Here is a 17,622-nt window from a genome sequence, read left to right on the forward strand (position 1 = left end):
AAAATAAAATAAAATAAAATAAAATAAAATAAAATAAAATAAAATAAGATAAAATAAGATAAAATAAAATAAATACAAAACTAAAATTCAACAATTTTGAATATCTTAATTCAAAATTAAATCAGCTCTGGATATGCTCACTTTGTAAATAACCTTTTGGTGTTAAATTTATTCTACCCCCAGACACCACTTTTCTTGCCAGAAATACAGCTCCCAGGCGGATGCGATCTACTCAGTGCTTCAAAACCTCCACCAGGATTCACATTTTGAGGCTTTGTTCTCTTGCACAAGCCTGTGCTCCCAAGGATCACACTTTGGCTGGACGGTCAGGGCTGATCTGCAAGGCTCACAGGTCCCACGTCCTTGTTTGTAGAGCTTGGCTTCAACCTAAGGACATACAGGTAGAGCTGGGTTTACAAGACCATCACAGATATCGGGCAATAGCTGAAACCTCAAAATTTGATTTAAAAAAATCTGTTACGGGGGCGCGTGGCTGCTCAGTGGAGCCCGCGATCTCGGGCTCGAAGTTCAAACTCCTCGCTGGTTGTAGAGATTACTAAAAAATAACATGTTGTAAACAATTCCTACGGATACAGGAAGCAGAATAAAGAGATCTGTGTCATAATCAATTCACACAAAACACATAAGCAGCAGAGCTTCAAAAAGAAAACAAAAGGACGAGCTTCAAAGACAAAACAAAACGCGTTAGCCCAGCAACAAGGGCCGGAAATCCCCTCGCTTACACAGGCCCCCTCTTTGCTGGCAGACCCTTGGTGTCTAATCAAGGAACGATGGATTAACCTTTCCCCACCTGTTGTGTGCTGTCTCCAAACTCTCCAACACGGTCACCGCCTGCTCCCGGCTCTCCGGGTGCTGTCCCCGCACCCAGGCCTGGAGCTCGGCGGGCAGGATGGTCAGGAACTGCTCCAGCACCAGCAGCCCCAGGATCTGCTCCTTGGGGTGTGTTTCTGGGGTCAGCCACTGGTGGCCCAGCTCGCAGAGCCGGCGCAGCGCCTCACGGGGCCCAGGCGTCTCCTGGTAACGGAAGAGCCCGAAGCGCTGGCGTAAGACCTCCTGATAAAGGTGCACCTCCCCCAGCCATCCAGGCTTCTGCTCCCAGGAAGGGTCCTTCTCTTCCTCCACCTTCACTACACTCAGAGCCTCCTGTTCCTCCTTGGTGTGGACCTCAGGAGTATGTGTCTATTTCTGGGCTCTCTATTCTATTCTGTTCATCTATTTGTGTATTGTTTTTGCCAATATCATGTGTCTTGATCTCTGTAGATTTATAACTGGTCTTGAAGTCAGGGAGTGTCAGTCCTCTGTTGTTCTCCTTCAATGCTGAGTTAGCTATTCTGGGTCTGTGGCCTCTCTGTATAGACTTTAGAATCAATTTGTTGGAGGGGCGCCTGGATGGCTTAGTTGGTTAAGTGTCCGACTCTTGATTTCAGCTCAGGTCATGATCTCATGGTCATGGGATGTAGCCCCGCATTGGGCTTTGTGCTGATAGTGTGGAGCCTGCTTGGGATTCTCTCTCTCTGCACCTGCCCCGCTAATGCTTGCTCGCTCTCTCTCTCTCTCTCTCTCTGTCAAAATAAATAAATAAACATTAAAAAAAACCAATTTGTTGGTATCTACAAAAGAACTAACTGGGATTTTACTGGCATTATATTGTATCTAATAATTTAATTGGGAGGAATGACAATCATGACAACAGAGTCTTCTATCCATGTACGTGAAATATCTCCTACTGTATTTAGATCTTTAATTTCTTTCATCAGAGTTTTATAGTTTTCCTCATGGAGATCTTGTATACATTTTGTTAGATTTATACCAAATTATGTATTTGTCTTTTTGGTGCTAAGGTAAATGTTAATTTCAAAATCCTATTGTTCATTGTTGTTATATAAGAAAGCAATTGACTTTTCTGTATTAAGCTCAATCCTGCCACCTTGCTATAATCACTTATTAGGTCCAGGAAGCGTTTTTATTTTTATTTTTGTATTCTTTAGGATATTCTACAGAGACAATTGTGTTATGGCAAACAGCCAGTTTTATTTCTTCCTTCCCAAACGACATTACTTTCATTTCTTTTTCTCATTTTGTTGCGTTACATAAGTCTTCCAGTATGGTGTTAAGTGGGAACGGTGAGAAGGGACGTCTTTATCCTCTTCCTCATCTAAATAGGAAAGCATTTGTTTTTTTTACCATTAAATATAATGCTAGCTGTAGGTTTTTGTAGATGTTAACAAGTTGAGGAAGTTCCCTCTCTATCCCTAGTTTGCTGAGAGTTTTTATAATGAATGTGTTAGATTTTGTCAGATGCTTTTTCTGCATCTGTTGATACACGACATTTCTTCTTTAGCCTATTGATGAGATAATTACATTAACTGATTTTCAAATAGTGAACCAGATTTGCACACCAAGAATAAATTTCACTTGGATATAGTATACAGTTCTTCCTATACATTGTTGGAATCAATTTACTCATATGCTAGTAAAGATTTTTCAATCTATCTATGAAATATATATTGGTCTGCAGTTTTCCCATCTTGTAATAACTTTGTCTGGTTTTGGTATTGGGATAATACTGGCCTCATAAAATGAATTAGGAAGTATTCCTCTATGCTTTCATTATCTTTAAGAGATAGTACAGCATTGGGGTGCCTGGATAGCTCAATTGGTTAAGCGTCCCACTCTTGATTTCAGCTGAGGTCATGATCTCACAGTTTATGTGTTTGAGCCTTGCATTGGGCTCTGTGCTAACAGTGCAGAACCTGCTTGGAATTCTCTCTCTCCCTCTCTCTGTCCCTCCCCTGCTCGCTCTCTTTCTAAAATAAATAAATGTAAAAAAAATGATATAGTACAGCATTCACATAATTTTTATTTAAATATTTAGTAGAACTCACCAGTGAACATATCTGTACCTAGTACTTCGGGATGATTAATTATTGTTTTAATTTCTTTAATAGATATAGGCCAACTCAGATTGTCCATTTCTCCTTGTGTGAGTTTTGGTAATTGTGTTTGTGATTTTGTGACTTGTAATAAAAACCATATATTTGGTCTTCCTCCCCATTCAGTGTTGAGAGTGACAAAGAGATTTTTTGTTATGTTAATAGGGTGAATTTTAGGAAGCACCTCAGGGTGGGGGCTTGGTTGTCAGAGGGGCCAACCATGTGATTAGAAGGTTGGAACTGTAAGTAAACCCCACCCCCCCCCCCCCAAGCAAGGGGTGGCTGGAGATTGAGTTCAATCACCAATGGACAATGATTTAATCAATCATGTCTATGTAATGAAGCTTCCACAAAAACCCAAAAGAAGGGGGTTAGGAGAGCTTCCTAGTTGCTGAACACAGATTTGGGTAGAGTGGTATGCTCAGAGAGGGTATGGGAGTCCTGCACCATTCTTCAATACCTTACCCTGTGCATCTGTTCCTGAATTCTATCCTTTTATAATTAACCAGTATTCTAGTAAGTAAACTGGTTCCCTGAGTTTTGGAGCCATTTTAGCAAATTAATCAAACCAAAGGATGGGGTCATTGGTCCCTCCCATCTATAGTTCGTTGTCTGAAGCTCAGGTAACAACCTAGGACTTGTGATTGACATCTTAGGTGGGGAGAGGGGGCAGTCTTGCAGGACTGAACCCTTAATAGAGAAGATCTGATGCCATCTCCAGGTAGATAGTATCAGAATTAAGTTGAATTGCATGACACCCACCTGATATCTGAGAACTGCTTGGTGGTGTGGGAAAAAAAGACCCACACATTGTAATTGAAATCAGAATTGTAGTGTCCTTCAAAAAATTGGTACGATTCATCTAGGTTAAAAAATTGTGGGCATAGAGTTGTTCATGATATTCCTTTTTTTAATATCTATAGAATCCACAGTGATATTAAAATTTGTGTCTTCTTTCTCTCTTTTCCTTAGCTAACTTGGCTAGAAGTTTATCAGTTTTATTGATCTTAAAAAAATAAAAACAAACAGCTTTTGGTTTCACTGATTTTTTTCTATTGATTTCCTGTTTTCAGCTTCACTGATATCTGCTCCAATTTTTATTTCTTTTTCTTCTGCTCATTTTGGACTTAATTTGCTCTTCTTCTAATTTCCTAAAATGGAAGCTTACATTTTTGACTTTAGACATTTTTTCTATTCTAATATATACATTCAATGGTATGAATTTTCCTCTAAACAATGTTTCTGCTTCATCCCACAAATTTTGAGACGTATTCATTTAGTTCAAAACATTTTTATATTTCTCTTGAGACTTATTTGACCCATGTTTTATTTAGAAGTATGTTGTTTAACTTCCAAATATTTTGGGATTTTCCACTTATCTTTCTGTTACTGATTTCTTTTAAATCCGTTGTGGTCTGAGAGCGTACTTAGTATGATTTGTATTCTTTTAAGTTTGTTAAGGTGTATTTTATGGCCATCGGAATGTGGCCAATATTGGTGAATGTTCCATGGGTGCTTGAGAGAAATGAGTATTCTGCTGTTGTTGGATAAAGTATCCTACAGGTATCAACTACAACCAACTGAATGACACTGTTATTCAATCCGACTATGTCCTTACTCGTTTTGTGCCTACTGGATTTTTCCATTACTGAAAAAGGGATGTTAAGGCCTCCAAATCTAAGAGTGGATTCATCTATTTCTCCTTGCATTTGTACCAGTTTTTGCCTTGTGTATTTTGACACTCTATTGCTCGGTGCATATACATAAATATTGTAATGTCTTCATGGAAAACTGACTCCTTTGTCATTATGTAATGTCCCTCTTTATCCCCAGTAAATTTTCTTGCTCTAAAGCTGGCTTTGTCTAAGATTAATATAGTTACTACAACTTCCTTTTAAATTTTTTTATTATTTTGTAATTTACATCTAAGTTAGTTAGCATACAGTGCTATAATGATTTCAGGAGTAGATTCCAGTGATTCATCCCCTATGTATCACCCTGTGCTCATCCCGACAGGTGTCCTCCCTAATGCCCCTTGCCCACTTAGCCCATCCCCCCTCCCACAACCCCTCCAGCAACCCTCAGTTTGTTCTCTGTATTTAAGAGTCTCTTACGTTTTGTCCCCCTCCCTGTTTTTATATTATTTTTGCTTCCCTTCCCTTATGTTCATCTGCTTTGTATCTTAAACTCCTCATATGCATGAAGTCATATGAGATCTGTCTTTCTCTGACTGGCTAATTTCGCTTAGCATAATACCCTTTAGTTCCATTCACACTTTCTTTCTTTCTTTCTTTCTTTCTTTCTTTCTTTCTTTCTTTCTTTCTAAGTTTATTTTATTTTGAGAGAGAGAAAGAGAAAGCACAAGTGGGGGAGGGGCAGAGAGAGAATCCCAAGCAGGCTCAGGGTTTCAATCTCACGAATCGAATCATGAGATCATGACCTGAGCCAAATCAAGAGTGGGATGCTTAACTGACTGAGCCACCCAAGCACCTCTACTCTACCTTTTTTGTTTTTGTTTTATTATTTTTGAGAGACAGAGGGAGACAGAGTGTGAGCAGGGGAGGGGCAGAGAGAGAGACACAGAATCTGAAGCAGGCTCCAGGCTCTGAGCTGTCAGCACAGAGCCCGACGCGGGGCTCAAACCCACAAACCAGCTGTAAGATCATGACCTGAGCCAAAGTTGGACGCTTAACTGCCTGAGCCCCCATGTAGCCCTCCACCTTTCGTATGATGAGTGTTAGCAGGGTGTATCTTTCTTCACCTCTTTAATCTGTGTCTTTACATTTAAAGAGTGGTTCTCATAGAGAACTTAAACGTTGGGTCTTGATTTCTTTTTTTAATTAAAAAAATTTTTTTAATGTTTATTTATTTTTGAGAGAGAGAGAGAGAGAGAGAGAGAGCGAGCATGAGTGGGGGAAGGACAGAGAGAGAGGGAGACTCAGAATCCGAAGCACGCCCCAGGCTGTCAGCACAGAGCCCTACGTGAGTCTCGAACTCACGAACCGTGAGATCGTGACCTAAGCCAAAGTCGGATGCTTAACCGACTGAGCCACCCAGGCACCCCTTTTTCCTTTGTTTTTAATTCACTGTCTTTCTTTTTTTTAATGATCTAGGAGGTTCCCCCCACCTGCCTTTTTTTTTTTTAATTTAAATTTTATTTAACCAGCCTCTGTCTTTCAATTGGTATATTTAGACCACTGATGTTTAAAGTGATTATTGAAGGGCACCTAGCTGGTTTAGTTGGAGGAACATGTGTCTCTTGATCTCAGAGTCATGAGTTCAAGCCCCACATTGGGTGTAGAGATTACTTAAAAATAAAACTTTAAAAAAATGAAGTGATTATTGGTGCCCCTGGGTGGCTCAGTTGGTTAAGCGTCCAACTTCAGTTCAGGTCCTGATCTCACAGTTTGTGAGTTTGAGCCCCGCATTGGGCTCTGTGCTGACAGCTCAGAGCCTAGAGCCTGCTTCCAGTTCTGTGTCTCCCTCTCTCTCTGCCCCTCCCTCACTCACACTCTGTCTCTGTCTCTGAAAAATGAATAAATGTTAAAAAAATTTTTTTAAATGAAGTGATTATTGATATAGTTCAGTTAATACCTATAATTTTTGTTACTGTTTTCTATTCATGGCTCTTTTTTTCTTCTTCCACTCTTTCTGCCTTCTGAGGCTTTAATTGAGCATTTTATCTGATTTCATTCCTCTCCCTTAGCCTATGAATTATACTTTGCCTTTTGCCTCAAAGGTCTTATTCTTTTCCCTCCTTTTAATTCTTTTCTCCTTGCCTTTCAGTTTGGCAAGTTTCTATCGGTGACATTTCTTCAACCTCTCTGGTTCTTTGGCCTCGTCCAGTCTATTGATGAGTGCTTCAAAGCATTCTTCATTTGTTAGGGTGTTTATTATTATTATTTCCTTTTCATTAATTCTTAAAGTTTCCATCTGTTTACATTACCCGTCTGTTCTTGCATGTTGTTTACTTTTCCCATTAGAGCCTTTAGCATATTAATCATAGTTCTTCTAAATTCCTGGTCTGGTAATTCCAACATCTCTGCTGACTCTAAGTTTAGTTTTGATTACTGCTACCTTACTTTAAATTTTAAATTGTGATTATTATTATTATTTTTTAGTAATCTCTACAACGTAGGGCTAAAACTCATGACCCTGAGATCAAGAGTCACATGCACTATCGACTGAGCCAGTCAGGTGCCCCTGCTTTTTACCTTTTAGTGTGCCTTCTTTTGTTGTTGTTTTTTGAAAACCAGACATAATAAATTAGGTAAAAAGAACTGAGGTAAATAGGTCTTTAGATAAATAGTGCGGGATTTTATGTGTTTGTAGGTAGAATTTGGGTATTTATTGTTTGCTATAGCTGTAGGTATCAGAGCTAAAGTTTGGTCTGGTATCTGTGTTTTTGCCTTACCTTTTGCTTCTGGGTTTCCCTCTGGACTTCTTAAATAGAGCTAAGCTGTGCAATTGTTCCAATTGTTTCCCTTGTTATATAGGATCCCTATTAATGCGGCGATAGGGTGAGGGGAGAGCAGCATTCTCGAGTCCTGAGATTAGGTTTCAGTCTTTCAGGGAGTCTGTGGCCTTGGACTGTGATATTCACAAGTTCTTCTCAGTTTTTGTTCCCTTTCCTTCCTTACATGAGACAGGAAGGACAGAACAGGCTGGGGCTTGCTCTTCCCCTGTATGGGAAGGTAAGACCAGACCTGGGTATTCCCTTCCCCTACATGGAATGAATAGATTTTAATATTTTTTTATTGAGATATAATTCACAGGACATAAAATTCATCCTCTTAACGTGTAATATTCAGTGATTTTTAGTATATTTACAAATTTGAGAAACCATCATCACTATCTAATTCTAGAACATTTTCATCACCCCAAAATAAATCCACACCATTAGTAGTGTCTAATGATTGTCCAGTCTATTGATGAGTCCTTCAAAGCATTCTTCATTTGTTATGGTGTTTTTTATTATTTCCTTTTCATTAATTTTTAAAGTTTCCATCTCTGTTTACATTACCAGTCACTTCCCATACCTCTCACCCCTGGCAACCATGAATCTACTTTCTGTCTGTGTGGATTTTCCTATTTGGGACATTTTGTAAAATAGAATCATACACTATGTGGCCTTTTTTTGTCTTCCTTCATTTAGTGTAATGTTTTCAAGGTTCATCCATGTTACAGCATGTATAAATACTTCATTCCTTTTTATGGTTGAATAATGTACCATTATATGATTATAGCACAATTGTTTATTCATTTATTAATCAATAGAAATGGATTGTTTCTACTTTTTTGGTTATTATGAATAGTTCTACTGTGAACATTTATGTACAGTTTTTTTTAATTTTTTTAAAATTTACATCCAAATTAGTTAGCATATAGTGCAACAATGATTTCAGGAGTACATTACTTAGTGCCCCTTACCCATTTAGCCCATCCCCCCCCTCCCACAACCCCTCCGGCAACCCTCAGTTTGTTCTCCATATTTATGAGTCTTGTCTGTTTTGTCCCCCTCCGTTTTTATATTGTTTCCCTTCCCTTATGGTCATCTGTTTTGTCTCTTAAAGTCCTTATATGAGTGAAGTGATATGATTTTTGTCTTTCTCTGACTAATTTCACTTAGCATAATACCCTCCAGTTCCATCCACGTAGTTGCAAATGGCAAGATTTCATTCTTTTTGATTGCCGAGTAATACCCCATTGTGTATATATACCACATCTTTTTATCCATTCATCCATCGATGGACATTTGGGCTCTTTCCATACTTTGGCTATTGTTGATACTGGTGCTATAAACATTGGGGTGCATGGGCTCCTTCGAAACAGCACACCTGTATCCCATGGATAAATACCTAGTAGTGCAATGGCTGGGTCGTAGGGTAGTTCTATTTTTAGTTTTTTGAGGAACCTCCATACTGTTTTCCAGAGTGGCTGCACCAGCTTGCATTCCCATATGTACAGTTTTTTTTTTTTTTTAATGTTTTTATTTATTTTTGAGTCAGAGAGAGACAGAGTGTGAGCAGGGGAGGGGCAGAGAGAGAGGGAGACACAGAATCTGAAGCAGGCTCCAGGCTCTGAGCTGTCAGCACAGAGCCCGACTCGGGGCTCGAACTCACAGACTGTGAGATCATGACCTGAGCTGAAGTCAGACACTTAACCGACTGAGCCACTCAGGCGCCCCCATATGTAGTTTTTATTTGAACACCTGTTTTCAAATTTTTTAAAAAATATGTAACTAGGAGGGGAATTGCTGGGTTATATGGTAACTCTATGTTTAACTCTAAGTTTCTGAGGAACTTCTAAACGATTTTCCAAGGTGGCTACACCATTTTATATTTTCACCAGCAATGCAGGAGGGTTCTAATTTCTCTACATCCCTGTGAACATCTGTTCCTATCTTTATTATAGCTACATTACTGGGTGTGAAGTGGTATCTCATGGCTTTGATTTGAATTTTCCTAATGTAGAATGATGTGCATCTTTTCATGGACTTATTGTCCATTTGCATATCTTCTTGGAAGAAATATCTATTCAAAGCCTTTGACCATTTTTAAATTGGGTTGTCAGTCTTTTTGTTGCTGAGTTGTAAGAGTTCTTTATGTATCCTGGGTACTAGACCCTTATCAGATACATGACTTGCCAATATTTTCTTCTGTTCCATGGGAGGTCTTTTCAATTTGTTGATGGTGTTCTTTGAAGCAAAAAAGGTTTGTAATTTGATGAAGTCCAATTTCTCTATTTTTAATTTTGTTTCTTGAGTTTCTGGTGTTACTGAAGAAATCACTGCCTTAACCCAAGGTCATATTTACACCAGATTTCTTCTAAATGTTTTAAAGTTTTAGCTCTCACCTTTACATCTTTGATCCATTTTAACTTAAATTTTTAAGTTTTAAAAATTGATTTTTGAGAGGGTTAGGGTGGAGCAGAGACAGGAGAATCCCAAGCGGGTGCAGAGCCCAATGTGGGGCTCAAACTCATGAACCAGGAGATTGTGACCTGAGCCAAAATCGACAGTCAGAGGCTTAACCAACTGAGCCACCCAGGTGTTCCTCCCAGATATGTTTCTACTATCAGTTGCTTCTCTTGGATTTTGTGTCATTTGTCTTCTCATGTTCCTAATTTTTAAAATTTATTTTTGCAAAATTGCTTATAGAAATAGTTTCAGACCTAAGAGAATATTACATTCTTATAGAGACGACCTCCCAGTACCTGTGGGCACTGGCATTATGGAATCACTTAAATCAACTGTAGAGATTAGGATTCAAAGCAGAGCTGTGGCCTCTGTGAGAGCCTATGTGTGGTTTGTGTACTTTTAGAGGACAATCTTTGGGGTCCCACATACTAGAGTGAGGGCATTTACCTGCACTACCTCCTACGTTGGCAGTCTCCAGAATCCAATTTTGGTGACTTTTTTTCTGTGACCCTATCAAGAGTTTGACTCACCCTCTCGGTACCCTTTCCAGAATCAGAAGATGCCCAAAGAAAGGATCATCTCCTTAAATATACATACTCTTTCACTCTAATCTTTTATTCTCAAATTAGCTCTTTAATGTGTTTGGATAGATTTTTTTAAAAAGCATTTTGCCCAGCGTCCCCACTTCTCAGTGGGAGAACTGGTCCATAGGACTCTGTCCACCATTACCCCAAGCAGAATTCCGGGTGCATGTTCTTGCAGGCTGAATAGCTATTAAGTGATTTCCGTTCCAACTCCTATTTTAACATTCTAACCTAAGAGAACATTTACATACCACTAATTTGATTACTCTTCAAAAAGAAGAATATACCACAGGTAATATTTCCCAAGAAACTATGGACTCGGAGGTTAGAACTGACCTGCTGTAACTCTCAGAGGCAGGCAGTTTATCTCATTCTGTAAATTTAAATCAGACAACTCCAGGATGTCACTCAGCCATTTACGTCTATGTCCTTTCTACAATGTGGCTGAGAAAATACTGCTTTCGTAAGTCCCCGGTCTTCAGGAGCAGCTCGGTGGAGGAAGAGGGAAGTGCCTGTAAGAAAAGTCTTTCATCTGGGACTCAGCCCGGTGTGGCTGAAGAATGCTCTGGGCTGACAGGCAGACCGTGCCGAGAATGTTCCTTTTTTCTCAAACAGCCAAACTTCTGGGAGGCACTAACTTATATCCCACATTCACTTGTTCAAAAATAACTGTTCCGGCCGCATCCTCTCATCTCTGTTAAGGTCGCTCTGTTCTTCCACGCCAAAACCTTGGGTCATTCTTGCCTCTTCTTTCGATCTCATCCATGAGCAAAATCCTTGTGTCATGGTCTTCGATGTGTAACCAGCATCCATCACTTCTCACCACCTCTGCTGAGCACCTGTGTCCAAGGCACTGTGGGTTCCTGCCCAGATTACCTCATTGGCTCCTAACCGTTCTCCTAGTTCCCACTCCTGTCCCTTTATATTCTTCACAAGGCAGCTAGAGGAATCCTTTCAAAGCCTAAGACCGATTACGCCACATCTTTGCTTAAAATCCAGCCATAAGCTTTCCATTTCACTCAGGGTAAAACCCAAAGGTCATTTCTATAGGCCATCTCCCTTCACCTGTGTCCTCCTCTCTTCTTGCTGTCTCACCGGCCGTGCTGTTTCTCCAGTATGTCAGCACCTTTGCACCTGCTACACTCCCTTTCTGGGATGTTCTTAGAAAAGTATTTTGTTTCCCCTTTACACACAGCATGGTCTGGTATGTAGCTTTTAGGATCACACTGCATTTTAAGTAGCAGTATCAGTTCGCATCACCAGACCCTGAGAAGTCAGGCATTATTTTTGAAGTTGAGGTTTCATTATTTCTATCTTGGAGATCTGCCTCACCCCACGGCGCCACCAGATGAGAAAGTACCTGCATTGTTTGGAAGTCTGCAGCTCTCAAAACCCATGTGGGCCAGGTGATATCACCATCAGGTTAAGATACCAGATAGATCTGTTAGTTCACACGGAAAAAGAACAATTACGTGCCAGTGCAATTTACACTGTGCGTAACCTGTGGGCCAGCAGTTTCGTTCCTGTGTATGCTCCCCAGAAAAACACTCCCAAAGGTGTTCAGAGCAAAGCTGGTGAACATCCTAAATGGCTTTCACTTAGTCATTAGAGCAAATGACTTAAGTAACCACCTCACAGCAGAGGATTCGACCTGCCTAGTGAATTGTTATTCACAATTCATTGGCTTCAAAAAGCAGAAGGGCATAGAATGAGATAGAACACAACGATTTACGGGTGACTGGAAGGAACTGGGAGAAATGGGACTGGGATGGGGGGTAGAGATAAAATAAAATGTATAAAAACAAAAGGCCACACACAGACCAATGATTATGATATTCCATGAAGTGAGTTCACAACGAATCCATACTGAATAATAACCACTCTCATTTGTGGACAGGCCTGGGAAGGCGGGAGATCCGATGACAAACTGTGACAGCTCCCTCTTCAGGCTGACTTGCTATCAACCCACAAGCAGAACCCTTCACTGAGCACATGCTCAAGCCTTCTCCGTATGGGTCACTATTCCTTCCATAATATATTAGACACACAAAGTGAACAAGGTAAATTTGGTCTGTTGTTTAGCAAATCACAAGTTCACATGGCCCACCCATGTGTCTTCATCTACTTTTTCTGCCCAAAGGCATAGGAAATTCTGTGAAACGATTTACCAAACCACAGATATTTGCAGCATTTCCCAGATACTAACACTCTAAAAATAAAAGGGAGTAAGTCTGGTAGAAATGCGTCACAGGAATTAATGTCAAAATCATTCTTAGAAAAACGTTTAATTAGCATCATGAATTCCAAGCCAAAAATAAATGTAGTAATGTTTCAATCATCAAAGGTTGTGAATAAAGACTTTCCCCCCATTCTCTACCTTTGCTACAGAAAATGGAAGCTAACTGTGCCAAAGACAGTTCAATACCCATAGAGATCTGTCACAGATGTTTTAATTCACCTTTCCCCATGAAGTGACCTGACAAAGTCTCTAACAAACACTTGTCTTAATTCCATAAAATGCTCAAATGATTGTATGCAGTTGGATTTTTAAAGTTTTTATTTATTTAATAATCTCTAGGCCCAATATGGGGCTCAAACTCATGACCCTGAGATCAAGAGCTGCATGCTCTTCCTATTTAACTGTGATGCTTGATGTTGAGAAAGTCCTGTACTATACCTTTACCATATATTTGACAATTGAAGTTTATTTTTGTTGTGTATCCTTTGATGTCTGAAGAAAGAAGTTCATACCTGCCCCAGGCGTAAGACTTCTCTCCAGTACAGACTGATGTTTGGTAAGATTTGAACTTTGACTGAAGGCTTTCCCGTATCACTTACACTCAAAGAGGAATCTCTGATCCACTGTAAGAACTGAGCTGACGCTGAAAGGTCCCCAGAGCAGTCACACATATAGGGCTTTGCTCCAGGGTGTATTTACTGATGGAGAAGACTGATCTTAGTGAAGGCCTTCCCACATTTTTCCATTTACGGGTTTTCTGGCAAGAAGCGCTGCTTCCAAATGAAGACCTTCCGCCTACGCACTCCCGTCCAAGATGAATTTGTTTCTGTTTGATGAGAGCTGAGCTCACACGAACATTTATAGCACTGAAGAGATCCTCACGGGTCCTCTGACACCTGACAAGACCCTCCCAGTATCCGCAGGCTTTGCCACATTCTTCACTCTCGTGGGACTCTCCTTTAGGTGGCTTCTCTGCTGTGCACTGCCACGGGACCTGGGTTTACACTGAAGGTCCTTCCGGGCTGAGAATCCTCATAGGGTTTCCTCAAGTCTGCTGGGGCTCAGTCAGGACTGCTGGTGCTCCAGGGTTCGTTTTCTCAGGGAGAGGCATTTCTGGATCACTCACGTTAGACTGAGCAGCAGATGCTTTTATCACAGCTGAAGCTGAAATTGTGGGCAAGGTGAAGGGAGAATTTCCCACTCCCAGGGCACTGACAGAAGTGAACTTCAGGGCAGGTTCTCCCAAGTGTCTTTACCAGAGTGATACTTATCAGATACTTATCAGTGAGACTTATCCCTTTATCAGAGTGATACTGTCCTTGGCTTGAAGCAGTGCAAGCTGTGAGTCCTCAAAGGGGCTCCTCCCTCACTTGGCTGAACTATTCAGAAGCCCCCCGGACTTGTGGAGGCCCTGGGGAATGTTCCCATTTAGTCCTCTGTGCTAGACTTCCGCAAAACTCTGCAGGGAGATAGACTCCTTGTCTAAGGCCAGGAGTCACCCTCTGAAAGAACAGGTTGATCATGAAATAGGCACCCCTTCCTTAGAGGGGGGAAAGGAGTCAAATGTAACAAATGAGAGCAGCCTAGGAGAGAAATCACCCAGAATAGGGCTTTTCATATGAGAAAGTCCTAAGTAAGACTGTACACGTGTTTCTCATTAATTTCTGCTCTTTCCCTTTGCTTTCTTTGGGCTATTTTCCTGTGTTTTAAAAGTGCTCAAATATGGATGTTTGAGAGCACTTTTTTCAGCCTTTCTTCTCTTCTAAGTATACCATCTATATATCTTTTAAATTTTTTTAATGTTTTTATTTATTTTTGAGACAGAGAGAGACAGAGCATGAACGGGGGAGGGGCAGAGAGAGAGAGGGAGACACAGAATCTGAAGCAGGCTCCAGGCTCTGAGCCGTCAGCACAGAGCCCGACGCGGGGCTCGAACTCACGGACCGCGAGATCGTGACCTGAGCCGAAGTCGGAGGCTTAACGGACTGAGCCTCCCAGGCGCCCCTAGCATCTATATTTTTAAATGAAATAATTTACCGAAGGAGCTTGAAAAGGTACCTGGAACAGAGAAGGTCCCAATAGGTGGAAGTTACTACTACTAGTAGTATTCTCACTAACGTAAAATAGAAGTAAAACAGAAGGAAGGGACTAGGGAGGAGACGCAACACTTCTTCAAGTCACCTGTGAACGTAACCACATATAAAGGAGCAGACTAAAGAGGCCATCACATCAGCGAAGCATTTTACTATCTATCTGGAGAGATTACGAAAATCTCAAAGCTGGAAGGGATGTCAACATATTTGACATGTCTCCTTTATTTTTAAGGATATAGAAACTGAGGCTCAGCTCGGTGGCATTAGTCTAGCCTCAGATGGTTACTTAGAGGTAAAAACAGGTTGGAACCAAGGGCTCTCGAATCTCACCTTGAAAGTTTTTACCAGCATAACACACTGGCTCCTTGAAGCCCACGATGGCATAAGAACAACCTTCATGTTGAAACTTTCACGTTACAGCTTAGTAGTTAAGAGAACAGGTCGTCACCTTACACTCGTGGTTTCAGTCCCCGGCTTGACCATTTCCTGGCCAAATGACCAAGTTATTTAATGTCTCTGTTCCTCAACTTCTGCAGCTGTAAAATGGTAGTGGTATGTATCTCATAGCACCGTTTGTTATTGACAAATACACACATAAGGCACTCAGAAAAAGCCCCGACACAGAAAGCATTCCATAAACATTGGCCCTCTCGATGGCAGATTTTATAAATTTTTTTTGGTTCCTCATTGCCATCTTTGTAAGGATTATTTTCCCCCACCCTATCGTTAAGCTTGGCTATTTGACCTGCTTTGGCGAATGAAACATAAATGCAAACGATATATGCTTCTCCTGTAAAAGCCACTGTGTGTTCCCACCACCGTTTTTCTTTTACTCCTCAAGCCTGGGTCCTGGAGGGGAGAGAACGTGTGCAGATCTGCACATGAGCCACAGCTGACACACAACATAAGCAAGACTAAGTCCCGCACCGTAAGCAACAGATTTGGGGTGGTAGCTGGGGGTGGGGGGAGGTGCTGGTTACATAACAAAAGTCTAGTTGATCATAATGACACTAAGTCCACTTGTACACTCTCATACCATTTCGTGCACCAGCTGCCAGGTGTTGGTGGTCAGTTAACACAGACAAAAATCAGGGGCGCCTGGGTGGCTCTGTCGGTTGAGCGTCCGACTTCAGCTCAGGTCACGATCTCATGGTCCGTGAGTTCAAGCCCCGCGTCAGGCTCTGGGCTGATGGCTCAGAGCCTGGAGCCTGCTTCCGATTCTGTGTCTCCCTCTCTCTCTGCCCCTCCCCCGTTCATGCTCTGTCTCTCTCTGTCCCAAAAATAAATAAACGTTAAAAAAAAAAAAAAATTAAAAAAGAAAAAATTAAAGTCAGAGGTGCACCTGGGTGGCTCAGCCGGTTGAGCGTCCAACTCTTGGTTTTGGCTCAGGTCACGATCTCACGGTTCATAGGTTCGAGCCCCGCATCAGGTTCTGTGCTGAGATGCTGAGAGAGAGGAGCCTGCTTGGGATTCTTTCTCTCTCTCCCTCTCCCTGCCCCTCCTGTGTTCTCCCTCTCTCAAAATTAATAAACAAACATTAAAAAAAAAACAAGTAACAGCTAAGCCTTGAATCCCTGCTACGGCATTAACGAGACGCTCAACACGAGAAAGTGCTGGCACCTGCAGTGTTCCATTCTTACTCATCTGACAGCGTCAGGCAAGGGGCAGGAGAATCAGCCCGGCTGTGGGGACTGTCTCACTGCCAAGAGAGCACTCCTGGGGGCCAGGAGGAAGGGGGGCGGGGGAGAGCCGGGAGTGGAAAAGTACCAAATACAGAGTTAGAGTGGGGAAAAGTGTGCTCAAGTTTCCTCTACCCCAGTGAGAGAGTCTTGGCAGAGTTGCTTGGCAAGGTCCCCAATACCAGGCCTCCAGGTGGAGGTGTGGCCTGCAGCACGAGGATGCCTACAAGCCCTGTCATCCTTGACTGCAACACAGAGACTGCACACGGTGGCTGTGCCTTGGAGGCCAGTGTGGGAGGGTGGCTCTGCCCCACGAGGGGCAAACAAGCTGGACTCCTCGGGTAAGACGATTTGTTCCACAGAATACCTAAATGTAATGTAAAGTTACAACAATTAGGAAAATGTGGTACCGACCCAAGGAAATAAGAATAAACCAATGGAACATAACAGAGGAACCAGAAACAGACCTATGCATGTAGGACAATTGATATATGACACATGAGCCTTGTACAGCAGTGGGAAAAGACAGTCTTTCCTGTAAGTAATGCAGGATCAACTGGATATCCATATGGGAAAAGAATGAAATCTGACCCTCACTCATACACAAAAATCAGTTTCACCCGAGTCACTATACCGTACACCTGAAACGAATGTAACACTGTACGTTAACTACAATGAAATAAAAAATTTTTAAGTTTATTTATTTTGAGAGAGAGACGGTGGGGGGGGCAGGGGAGGGGCAGAGAGAGAGAGAGGGAGAGAGAGAATCTCAAGCAGGCTCCACACTGTCACATGCGGGGCTCGAACTCACGACCACAAGATCACAACCTGAGCCGGTATCAGGAGTCAGACGCTTAACCGACTGAGCCACCCAGGTGCCCCCAGACACATACTTTTCAACATGCTTTTCCCAAAGTCCCTTCCTTTATCCCTTTTCCTGGGGCCGAAGAACTCACTCTTCCTCTAAGATTTCACCCTCCTGAGGCCTTTTCAGTGGTTCCACGAGTGGTTCTCACACCTTCGGTGCAAAGTAGCCTGTACAAACCCAGTGGCTTTCTCGCTGTATTTACTGTTTTCTCTCTGCACCTTTCTCCCCAAGTAGACTGGGAAGGCCCCTGAAGACTGGGGTGCTCTTTCCAGTTACCTTTGTATTC

General features: G+C 41.7%; 2 protein-coding genes across 3 annotated transcripts in view; both read right to left on the bottom strand.

Moving 5' to 3' along the window:
- The window catches only part of LOC125908484 (zinc finger and SCAN domain-containing protein 31-like), a 21,138-nt gene extending 4,431 nt beyond the window's left edge, over positions 1 to 16,707 (bottom strand). The window contains 4 exon segments of the mRNA XM_049611327.1: positions 264 to 387; positions 802 to 1,200; positions 13,496 to 13,678; positions 16,651 to 16,707. Of these exon segments, the coding sequence (XP_049467284.1) occupies positions 264 to 387; positions 802 to 1,200; positions 13,496 to 13,678; positions 16,651 to 16,707 (763 nt within the window).
- Positions 150 to 17,622, bottom strand: part of LOC125939349 (zinc finger protein 239-like) — a 29,728-nt gene continuing 12,255 nt past the window's right edge. For both annotated transcript variants that reach the window (XM_049654776.1, XM_049654775.1), the window contains one exon: positions 150 to 387. The gene's annotated coding sequence lies outside the window, so the exon portion shown is untranslated. The remainder of the gene's footprint in view (positions 388 to 17,622) is intronic.

This window comes from Panthera uncia (genome assembly GCF_023721935.1).
Source record: "Panthera uncia isolate 11264 chromosome B2 unlocalized genomic scaffold, Puncia_PCG_1.0 HiC_scaffold_25, whole genome shotgun sequence".
NCBI classification, from domain to species: domain Eukaryota; kingdom Metazoa; phylum Chordata; class Mammalia; order Carnivora; family Felidae; genus Panthera; species Panthera uncia.